This window comes from Petaurus breviceps, unplaced genomic scaffold (genome assembly GCF_028583685.1).
Source record: "Petaurus breviceps papuanus isolate PSGF00001 unplaced genomic scaffold, PetGlider_PUasm1.0 90825, whole genome shotgun sequence".
In the NCBI taxonomy this organism is placed as follows: domain Eukaryota; kingdom Metazoa; phylum Chordata; class Mammalia; order Diprotodontia; family Petauridae; genus Petaurus; species Petaurus breviceps.
Window position 1 is genome coordinate 4,239,149 of NW_027187353.1, and position 11,675 is coordinate 4,250,823.

At 41.8% G+C, this 11,675-nt stretch overlaps 1 protein-coding gene across 1 annotated transcript in view; it reads left to right on the plus strand.

Moving 5' to 3' along the window:
* LOC138148483 (cytochrome P450 1A1-like) overlaps nt 1–6,341 on the plus strand; it is a 15,264-nt gene extending 8,923 nt beyond the window's left edge. The window contains exons 3-7 of the mRNA XM_069071163.1: nt 272–398; nt 1,656–1,745; nt 1,876–1,999; nt 2,363–2,449; nt 2,767–6,341. Coding sequence (XP_068927264.1) covers nt 272–398; nt 1,656–1,745; nt 1,876–1,999; nt 2,363–2,449; nt 2,767–3,052 — 714 coding nt within the window. The 3' untranslated portion in view covers nt 3,053–6,341. The remainder of the gene's footprint in view (nt 1–271; nt 399–1,655; nt 1,746–1,875; nt 2,000–2,362; nt 2,450–2,766) is intronic.
* The last annotated feature ends 5,334 nt before the right edge of the window (nt 6,342–11,675 follow it).

Below are 11,675 nucleotides of genomic sequence, written 5' to 3' on the forward strand. Positions count from 1 at the left end.
CCCCTCCAAAAAGCAAAAAAAAAAAAAAAAAAGGACAAGATCACTGAAGTCTCCGAGAGATTAGAGAAAGTTTCCTAGAAGAGTAGCATTTCCTTAGACCTAGCAGGATGGGTAGGATTTAGCTAGGAAAGGACCAGCTATTCCAGGGAGGGAGAATAGCTTGAGCATAGGTTCAGAGATGAGAAGGAATGAGGTTTGAAGAAGATGAGGAGAGCTGTAGTTTGGGGCTTGGCATCCTGCTTGCCCTAACCCTCTAGCCTTGCCCCACCAGGGCTGCATCCGGGATATCACAGACAGCCTAATTGAACAATGCCAGGAAAAGAAGTTGGATGAGAATGCTAATGTCCTGCTGTCAGAAAAGAAGATAGTGAACACCGTCCTGGATATCTTTGGAGCTGGTAAGAGCTACCTTCTATCCTGCCCTACAAATACCCAGTCCCACTCCAGCTTTGGGCATAGCTAGGAGATTGAACAGGATTTCCTTTGGTCCCTCATCTTCCCTAAGGTTCCTTCTAGCATTCCAGAGCCAGGCACTGCCCTCCACAGCTACCCAGGGTTCCTTTCTCCCATACCTCTTTCTACCTTCTTCTCTATCAGAACTTACTTTTGTTTTGCATCTTTCCTGACCATCTTTTAACTGATCCGTTGCTAGAAAAGATCTGGTAGACTCAGCCACCCTAAGATGCTCATGTCAGATAAATACTTCACTTGTTACCCCCTCCTAGAAGTACGTACTTGCATTTAACCCAGTGGAGCATTTGGGGGATAAAGCAGGTCTTTCTGATATCCTTCAAAGCATATTGCACTGGCAGCCCACTCTGTTAATGGATAAGGCTGGTCTTTCCCAGGACCTTTCAGCCTATATTCAAGCCTGCCCCATCTGGATTCAAGGGAAAACCAGTCATCTTAATTTCAGATTTAGCTATGGCTTTCAGTAAATTCCTATAGTTATCAAGATACCCTTATTTAGGGACAAGTTCTTCCCCAGGAAAGCCCTGGGGGAGTTTTGTTCTCAGGGATCATGGAGCAAAATTTTCCCTACAAAATCTTCTTGAGATCTTGCCATGGGCACTAATTAAGAGATCTATAATATCCAACCCAAAGGAAATGGCTAGGATCTGAAGATGACTGGCTTCTCTTGGCCCATATTGGGGAGACCCTTTTACACATTAAAAAGAGCATAGAAAAAAATTTTTTTTAAAAGAGCATAGACTACTTGGGCTCTAGTCCCAGCTCTACCAGTGACATACTGGAGTGACCCAAAGCAAGTTCCTTAGCTTCTGTGGGTCTCAATTTTCTCATCTATAAAATGGGAATGATAATCACTACTCTCCTATGTCACAGGAGTAGAGTAATGACCTAAGGGCCCAACAATGGTGAAAGCATTTGGAAAGACTGAATCATGTCACCCAAATTCATGGAGTTGGTTGTCTGGAGCACCAGACAGGGTCAGGAGAAATCTGAGTTCAAACCTTTTCTTAGATGCTTAATCATCTAATCTCTCTGTTTCCTTAATCTGTAAAATGGGGATAATAATAGCACCTTCCTCATGAGGTTGTTGTAAGGCACAATGAGATAATACATGTAAAACCTTACAGCTCTGTGGATGGTGGCTATAATTATTGTTGTGATTATTCTCTTTCTGCTCTGCCCAGGTTTTGACACCATCACCACAGCCATTTCCTGGAGTCTCATGTACATTGTAGCAAAGCCTGAGATTCAGAAGAAGATCCAGGAGGAGCTGGGTAGGTGGAGTGAGTGCCAAGACCTTCCTTGACTTTTTCCAGGGCAGGGGTGGGGGGTAGTGAACCCTGTAAGACCCAAAGGCAGGGCTGGCTTTGAGCCTGCTCCCTGTGACTCTCCTTTGTTCTGCAGACACAATGATCGGCAGAGAGCGGTGGCCCCAGTTCTCAGACAAACCTCAGCTCCCCTACATGGAAGCCTTCATCCTGGAAACCTTCAGGCACTCTTCCTTCCTCCCCTTTACCATCCCGCACAGGTGAGATCTTGTAAGCAAGAGGATAGGGTATCTACACCTAAGCTTTACGCTCTCCTTAGTACCCAGAAGTCACCAGGAACAAGACAAAATGAGGTCATTGGGGGAAGAGGGAGATTATGGAGAGGAGAATCATTTCCCATCCACAAGTCCAAATGTCTCTGGGGTAGAATGAGGGAGGTCAGGGGAAGTGGGTGTCAGTCTCTCATGACCTCTGATCTCCTAGTCATTGCTAAGGGAAGAGAACAGTAGCAGTGGCAGCCAGGGGTGTCTGCAAAAAGAGGAAGCAGGGAGCCATGAACACACCCATTCCCTCCCCCCCCCCAATTCCTTCTGAGCCTAACAGAGGTTTCTCACCCCACACAGCACAACCAGAGCCACGACCTTGAACAATTTCTACATTCCCAAGGGACGCTGTGTCTTTGTGAACCAATGGCAAATTAACCATGACCAGTAAGTCAACCCTGGGACCTGACAGGGGTCTTGGTGGAGAGCCTTGGGTGTATCTAATGATGACTATCAGCCAGGTGGAAAACTAGGGATCCCCTCAGTGCAAAGTCTTCTGGGCCATCCTTAGGAGGTTAGGTCTAGACTGGGCCAGTCCCCTGGGAAAAGGGCTTACAGGGTAGGGTACCCATTCACATGCTACTCACATTGCCCTTGTTCCCTAACCCCCAGCTCTCAGTCTGGATCTAGGGCCCTGACCCCTGTTTGGAGGCCTCACCCTATCTCCCAAACTTCCATCTCATCTGTTGTTCCTCCTGTGACAGGAAAATATGGGGGGACCCATCAGTGTTCCGGCCAGAACGATTCCTCAGTGCAGATGGAACTATCAACAAGGTTCTGAGTGAGAAGGTGACTTTATTTGGCCTGGGGAAAAGGAAATGCATTGGGGAGACTATTGGTCGATGGGAAGTCTTCCTCTTCCTGGCCATCCTGCTGCATCAGATGGAGTTCAGTGTCCCCTCTGGAGTGAAGGTGGACTTGACCCCAATCTATGGACTGACCATGAAGCATGCCTGCTGTGAGCACTTCCAGGTTAAGCTGCGCTCTTAGGAGGACCAAAGGCTCCAGGATAGGAGACTGTTGTTTTTCCTGGCCTGCCCCAATGAACTGGAGTGAGGCTTCAGATTGAAGCTGATGAACACTTGCTCGGTTCTGATGCTCTGACTTCTGACATCCTGATGTTATCCCCTAAAGAGGGGTTGTTTCACCCTCCAATCCCAGGAACCTGCTCCCTCTTGACACAAGGGCTTAGCTCCCCACTAATAGATTGCTTTTATGCTGTTCTATGGTTTAAGAGGCCTAGCTGGGGACTAGGGAGTCCCTGGGCCTCTGAAAACTTCTGGCAAGGTCTTTGAGAGAAGAGAAAAGACATGGGACCAGCCATTAGAACTGGCCCATTCTATCAGGGTATAAGTAGATTTGTTCCACTTTGCAAAAAAGGAAGGAAACTTTGAGTCCTTTTCCAGGCAAATCAAGGTGGGTTCAGAAAGGAGACCTGCCAGGAGGGAACTCAGTAGACATGCCTGTATAGTGGACACTGGGCCAATCCCAGCTTCAGAAAAATGCTTCATATCACCACAAGGGTGAGCAAGGCACAGACCAGCATCTTTCTTATAGTAGCATAGGTCTCCTACACGTCCAATATAGGTCTTATTGGTTCAGTGAGCTGGACAGGGAGGACCAGCTGTCTTCCACCTCCACCATAAGGACTTGTCTTCTTTTTTTCACATTTTAAAAAATGTTATTTTTAATAGTGTCTTATTTTTTCCCCAGTTATATGCCAAGAAAATTTTCAGCATTCATTTTAAACAAGATTTTGAGTTCCAAAATTTTCTCCCTCTCTCCTTCCCCTCCCCTCTTCTGAAAATGGTAAGCAGTTTGATATAGTTTATACATGTGCTATTATGTAAAGTTATAAAGTTATTTCCATATTAGTCACAGTGGTAAAAGAAGAAAGAGAGTGAAAGGGAAGAAACACAGGAAGGAATAAAGTTAGTGAAAAAAATATTCTTTGGGGGCAGCTAGGTGGCACAGTGAGTAAGAGCGCTGGCCCCATCGTTGGGAGACCTGGGATCGGTTCCGGCCTCAGATACTTGGCACCCACACAAAATAACTGGCCGTGTAACCTTGAGCAAGTTACTTAACCCCAATTGCTTTAAAAATATATATTCTTTGATCTGGCTTTAGAGTCCATAAGTTTTTTGGGTTTTTTTCTGAATGTGGATAGTATTTTCCTTCTTGAGTTTTTTGTAATTGTCTTGGATCATTATGTTGTTGAGAAGAGCTTAGGCATTCATAGTTGATCATTACACAATGTTGCTGATATTGTGTACAATGTTTTTCTGGTTCTCATTTCACTTTGCATCAGTTTGTACAAGTCTTCCCAGGTTTCTCTGAAGTCTGCCTGCTCATCATTTCTTATTACACAATAGTATTCCATTACATTCATACACCACAGCTTGTTCAGCCATTCCCCAATTGATGGGTGTCCCCTCAGTTTCCAATATTTTGCCACCACAAAAATGACTGCTATAAATATTTTTGTACATGTAGGTCCTTTTCCCTTTTTTATGATCTCTTTGGAATACAGATCTAGTAGTGGTATTTCTGGATCAAAGGGTATGCATAGTCTGGTTGTACTTTGGGCATAGTTCCAAATTGCTCTCCAGAATGGTTGGATCAGTTCACAACTCCACCAATAGTGTGTTAGTATCCCAATTTTCCCATATCTTCTCCAGCATTTATTAGGTTCCTTTTTTAAAAAAAATCATATTAGCCAATCTGATAGATATGAGGTGGTACCTCAGAGTTGTTTTAATTTGCATTTCTTTTTAAAATTTTTTTCTTTTTTTCTTACTATTAAAAAAACATAACTTTTCCTATGATATTTTTACAATATTGTTAAAAGGGCACCCAAATGTATAAAGGGTAAATTGATAACATATCTCTAATATATACACATATATAGATATATATATATATAAATATTTGATATTTCCCTCTATATGAACAAATAGAAGAAAAAGTTTTTAGAAAAAATCTTAAAGTAGAAAAAATTAATGAAATGCTACCTAAAATTAATTTTAAAAAAAATTGGGGTGGCTAGGTGGCGCAGTGAATAGAGCACCAACCCTGGAGTCAGGAGGACCTGAGTTCAAATCCGGCCTCAGACACTTAACACAAAAACTAGCCATGTGATCGTGGGCAAGTCACTTAACCCCATTGCCCTACCTTCCCCCTCCAAAAAAGCAAAAAAAAAAAGTTAACCAAAATGGGTTTGTTATTAAATCACATCATTTTTTGGGAGTAACTATTTTGAAGTAACTTAACAATGACTTGGTTGGACTTTCCTGAGGTATCATTTTTGGCAGGTCAACAGGGAAGCATAAACTTGTGGCAACTATTCCCTGAGGGTAACTGACCATGTAATTTGCATTTCTCTAATCAAAAGTGATTTAGAGTACTTCTTCATATGCCTATAGATAGCTTTGATTTCTTTGTCTGAAAACTGCCTGTTCATATCCTTTGACCATTCATCAATTGGGGAATGACTTAATTTCTTGTAAATTTGACTCAGTTATTAGCATTTGTCTTCTGATGTCTCTTTTTAGACATTTCTCTAATAAAAGCGAGTGACTGAGTGGTACCTAATAAGAGGTTGAAGGAGGAGAGGTTAGGTGGTACAGTGAATAGAGCACTGGCCCTGGAGTCAGGAGGACTTGAGTTCAAATCTGGCCTCAGACACTTGACACAATTACTAGCCATGTGACTTTGGGCAAGTCACTTAACTCCAATTTCCCTCCAAAAAGCAAAAAAATAAAAAAAAATGAGGTTGAAGGAGTGGGAATAGAGGGTCCAGGGCCCTGTGGCCATGTGACAGAGAATCATATGAAATGTTGCCCTCCTTTCTTTGACCTATCCTTTAAGCCTTCCTGCTCATGGGCTTGAATCAAGCCCTTGTATTTAAGTTCTTAGCATATTAGTATTTAGTATATTGTATATTGTTTGGAAAAGGACCATTGGTGCAGTGGAAGGATTTGACTTTTTCTGCTTGGCCCCAGAATGGAAGTTACAGGGAGGTGAGGAAGAGCTTCCTAATGATCAGGAATAGCCCAAAGTGGAAATGTTTTGCCTTAGGCAATAGGAAGCACCCCCTCACTGATGGTCTTCAACTGTTAGAGATGTTGAAGTGGGGATTCCTGCTCAAGTGTGGAGTGGACTGGATGACCTCTGATCTCTCTTCCAAGCCCTGAGAGTCGACAGTGAAGAAAACAATAACCCAAGCACCTAAAACATTTATGTAATCTATTCATGAAATAATAAAGCTGTATCCCAGAAACCCTTGGGCAAATGTTTGTAAACCTCAACCTTGAACACATAGTCCTTTGTGCCATTATAATTCAGTCACTGTACTGGCAGGGGCTGAAATAAGAAGGGAATTCTCAGGCCCTGTCCTAGGGGAACTTACAGTCTTTACAATGGACATAAGACATATGCACATGAAAGAGTCCCTGTATTTGGCTGTGTGGTACACACAGTCTGATAGAGAGAACAAGGGAAGACAACATAATGGTTTTTTTTTTCCTTTTGGAGGGCAGTTGGGGTTAAGTAACTTGCCCAAGGTTACACAGCTAGTTTTTTTTGTGTTAAGTGTCTGAGGCCAGAACCGAACTCAGATCCTCCTGACTCTGGGGCCAGCACTTTACTAACTGCGCCACCTAGCCACCCCAAGACAATATAATATGTTGCCATCTCATAAACAAGCTATGCTCCTAAAGATCCAAACCATAGCAACAATAACCAACATTTTATGGTTGCAAAGCACTCTCCCCACAATCCTCTAAGGTAGGTCACACGATGAAGATCCCCAAGCTCTCTCTTGCCTGTGATCCTGCAGCTAATAAGTTTCTAAAGCAGGATTCAACCCAGATCTTCTGAAGCCCAGTCCAATGCTCTATCCCACTCTATAACACTACCTCATGGAAGACATTTTTTTTCCATAGGGACAGTCTGAAATATGGTAGTTAGGTGCCCACCCTTCACAAAAATCATTTAGCCAATAACATACCTCAAGTATAATGACCTAGTAATAATAGCTCCATTTTTTCAGATGAGGAAACAGGCCTGGGGTGGGGGGGCAGGGGTAGGGAGAGCTACTTGTCCACAGTCATACAAAGTTAGTAGCAGAAACCAACTCTCCCACATATAACCAAGTATTCCTACGTCTTTGGGGGAGACATTAAATTAATAATTAAATTGATAATATTAATAATAAAATCAATTAAATTACTTAGTAAGTACATGCTTATTTGTTACAAGGAAGGGCTCTATTGGGGGAGGGGAATTATTGAAAGTCATAGTAACATTACAAAAAAAAGGAAAGTATCAATAACATATTTTTATTAAATTATTTATTTTTAGTTTTCAACAGTCACTTCCATAAGTTTTAAATTTTCTTCCCTTCTCTTCCCCCTCCATCCCCAAGACGACTTGCAATCTCATATGGGCTCTACACATACATTCACATTAGTCATGTTGCATAGAAGAATTATAATGAATGGGAAAAACTATGAGAAAGAAAAAACAAAATAAAACAAAGCAAAAAAGAAAATAGCCTGCTTCATTCTGCATTCCAACTCCATAGTTCTTTCTCTGGATGTGAGTAGCATTTTCCATCATGTGTCCTTTGAAATTGTTTTAGGTCCTTGCATCACTGAGAAGGGCTAAGTCTATCAAAATCAGTCTTTGAACACTGTGGCTGTTACTGTGTAGAATGTTCTCCTGGTTATGCTCTCCTCATTCAGCATCATTTCATATAAGTCTTTTTAGGTTTCTCTGAAGTCCGCCTGTTCATCATTTCTTATAGCACAATAGTATTTCATTACATTCATATACCACAATTTGTTTAGCCATTTTCCAGTTGATAGGCATCCCCTCGATTTCCAGTTCTTGGTCACCACAAAAAGAGCTGCTATAAATACTTTTGTACGTGTGGGTCCTTTTCCCCATTTTTATGATCTCTTTGGGTTATAGCCCTAGAAGTGATATTGCTGGGTCAAAGGGTATGCACATTTTTATAGCCCTTTGGGCATAGTTCCAAATTGCTCTCCAGAATGGTTGGATCAGCTCACAGCTCCACCAACAATGAATTAGTGTTCCAACTTTCCCACATCTTCTCCAACATTTATCATTTTCCTGTTTTTCCAAGCTAGCCAATCTGATAGGTATGATGTGGTACCTCAGAGTTGTTTGGATTTGCATCTGTCTAATCAACAGTGATTTAGAATATTTTTTTTCATATGACTATAGATAGCTTTAATTTCTTCCTCTGAAAACTGTATGTTCACATCCTTTGATGATATACCAATTGGGTAATAAATAACATGTTTTTATAGAAGGAAACTCATGCAGAATTCCAACATGGGTCCCCAGGACGCTTCCTATTTTTACAGCAATAGAATTGGGGAGCTCTACAACCAATGTCTCTGATAAAGCCCTCATTTCTAAAATATACAGATAATTGAGTCAAGTCTATAAGAATACAAGTCATTCCCCAATTGATAAATGGTCAAAGGATAGGAACAGACAGTTCTCAGAGGAAGAAATTAAAGATATCTACAAGCATATAAAAAAATGCTCTACATCACTATTGATTAGAGAAATGCAAATCAAAACAACTCTGAGGTACCACATCTCACTGGTCAGATTGGCTAAGATGACAAAATGGGAAAATGATAAATGCTGCAGGGAATGTTGACAAATTGGAACACTAATACATTGCTGGTGGAGTTGTGAACTGATCCAACCATTCTGGAGAGCAATCTGGAACTATGCCCAAAGGGCTATAAGTAATTTCATATCCTTTGACCCAGCAATACCGCTTCTAGGGTTATATCCCAAAGAGATCACAGAAGTGGGAGGAAGACCCATATGTACAAAAAATATTTATAGGAGCTCTTTTTGTGGTGGCAAAGAATTGGAAATTAAGGGGATGCCCATCAATTGGGGAATGGATAAACAAATTACGGTATATGAATGTAATGGAATACTATTGCACCATAAGAAATGAAGAGCAGATGGACTTTATATCTACCTGGAGAGGCTTATATGAACTGATGCTGAATGAGAAGAGCAGAACCAGGAAAAATTTGCACACCATTACAGATACAACCTATGTGTGATGACCAGCCTTGATATACCAGACTCTTCTCAGAAATGCAGGGCTACAAGTAAACTCCAAAAGACTCATGATAGAGAGAGATGTCTACATTCAGAGAAATGAATTCAAATTCAAAGAACCAGAAAGAACAGAGTTTCAATGCAGATCGAAGCAAATTACCAGCTCTCTCTTTCTTGTTTGGTTTGGTTTCTTCTTTCCCATTGTTCATTCCATCCCTTACAATCCTTCTTTTCAACCTGACCAAAGTCTAAAGTGAAAGTATCTGCAGATCCTATACTTGATTGTATGCCACCACGGGGCAGGCCCTGAGGTGGGGAAGGGGAGGAGAGAGAAAATTTGAAACTCAAAGAACCGGGGAACTGAATCTTGTAAACTCAAAGTAAACAAACAAATTAATAAAGGAAAAAAATTTTTAAAAATAAATAAATCAAAAGAATTGGGGAACTCTCAACTCTATCTCTGGTGGTGGCCCTGTGGTGCAGGAAAATGGAGGAGGACAGAGGAAGGAGCAAAGGGAGAGAGGGAGAAATGGGAACTCTGGATGGAAGGAATGAACAGGAAGGAAGAAGGGACTTGGGGGAGGGGGACAGAGAGAAAGGAAACTTAAACATTTCAATCTGCTCTTCATTCTCTTCGCCCCTGCTACTTCCCCAGTGTTGGCGCTGGTCTCAATGGCACCATTGCCATTCCCATCCCATTCTGTCTCCTCATTGTCCTTCCCTCCTCCTACAACTGCAGCTCCTAGAATGGACAGCTCAAACTAGGCTGGATGTATTTTTCCTCTTGAATGCTAGCAAACAATATTTCCATGCTTTGTCTCCTCCATGAGTCCACATTAATCCCTATTTATAACTTCCCTTTCCCCTTTCCCTTGAGTGTTTAAGTGAAAGGGATGAGGACATAGGAGAAAACCTTTTAACTTTCTCTCCTGTTCCTTCCATTGCCACTATCACTGAAAACACTTAGGGAACTTTCAATGGGCTGCATGAGTTCTTCAAGGAGAGAAGTGGGTGTTGGGATTTGAGGGGGAGGACCCTTCAGTTCAACAAAGGAGCAGTAAAACAATAATCATTAAAACTATTTGGAACTGGATAAAAAACTATACAAGTGGACTACCTAGTTTCCTTTTTGCTGCTACCATTGGTTGTTTTTGAGCACGATTTCCCTCCTCTCTGTTCTACCACAAAAGATAATAAAATCCCATGTTTACAAATAACTGAAGTCAAATTATTTTATATTTAAGAAGAAAATCAGACTTGTAATGTCTTCAGCATTTTATCTTGGAAGTGGATGGTGGGGTTGTGGGGTTAAGAATAGAATAAGCAATGAAATGGGATTGGGGATGCTGTTCATGAAACCAGTGTTGGGCTGAAAAACCAGGGTCATTGGAGTTGGTTGAGGGATGGTAGAGGTGCAGACAGAATGAGGAGCTGCATATTCATGAAATTTAGAGATAGAAGGAATCTTGGGGATCACTTATTTCAGGGGGGGTTGAATCTAGCTTGGGTCATGAACTTCTTTGGAAGTCTGATGAAGCAACTGGACTCCTCAGAATAATGCTTGTCAGTGTGTAACATAAAATACAAAGGAAATTAACTATATTGAAAAATAGTTATAGGCACAGTGAATAGAGCCCCTACACTGGAGTCAGGGGACTTGAGATCAAATCTGGCCTCAGACACTTAACACTTACAAGTCGTGTGACCTTGGTCAAGTCACTTAACCCCAATTGCCATCCCCCCAAAAAAAGCAAAAAGAAAAATAATTATCAACATATTTTAAAAATAAACACTTCTCCACATCCACTGAAATCTATCCACAGACGCCAGAGGGTTTCATAGAATCCCAGCTAAGAATCCCTGATCTAGTCATTCCCTTCATTTTATAGATTCAGGTGCCATAGATTTAGAGATAGAACAGACATCTAGTCCAATCCCTTCATTTTACAGATGAAGAAACCAATGCTCAGACAGGTTAAGTGACTTTCCTACCATCACCCAGATAGCAACTAGCAGAACCAGGATTTGAACTGAGGTCTTCTGAAACCAAATCTAGTACCTTTCTACCAATAGTGGAATTTCCTTTCCTTCCTTCCTTTTCTTATTACTACTAGACCCCACTCTGGGGTAATGTGAGAAACGGTTGGGTTGGAGGCTGAGAAAGAACTAAATGAAGCAGGAGAAGAAAATGGAAGTCCCTACAGTCACCTGGTCAACTGGATTGGATGACTATTCTACCGTGTTTCCCCGATAATAAGACACTGTCTTATTATTTTTTTTGGACAGAAAAACACCAGAGGGCTTATTTTCAGGGGAGGGCTTATGTTGTCCTGCCTCAGCTCGCCTCCGCGGCACTGCTCTCAATGGCGTCAGCAAGCAAATCACTGGGGAAGAACAGGATGACGTGCTCACTGCTGCAGCTCTGATTGGATGCAGCTCGGAGCACAGCGTGCGTTTCACGGGGGGGGGGGGGGGACGGTGCATACAGAGGGTA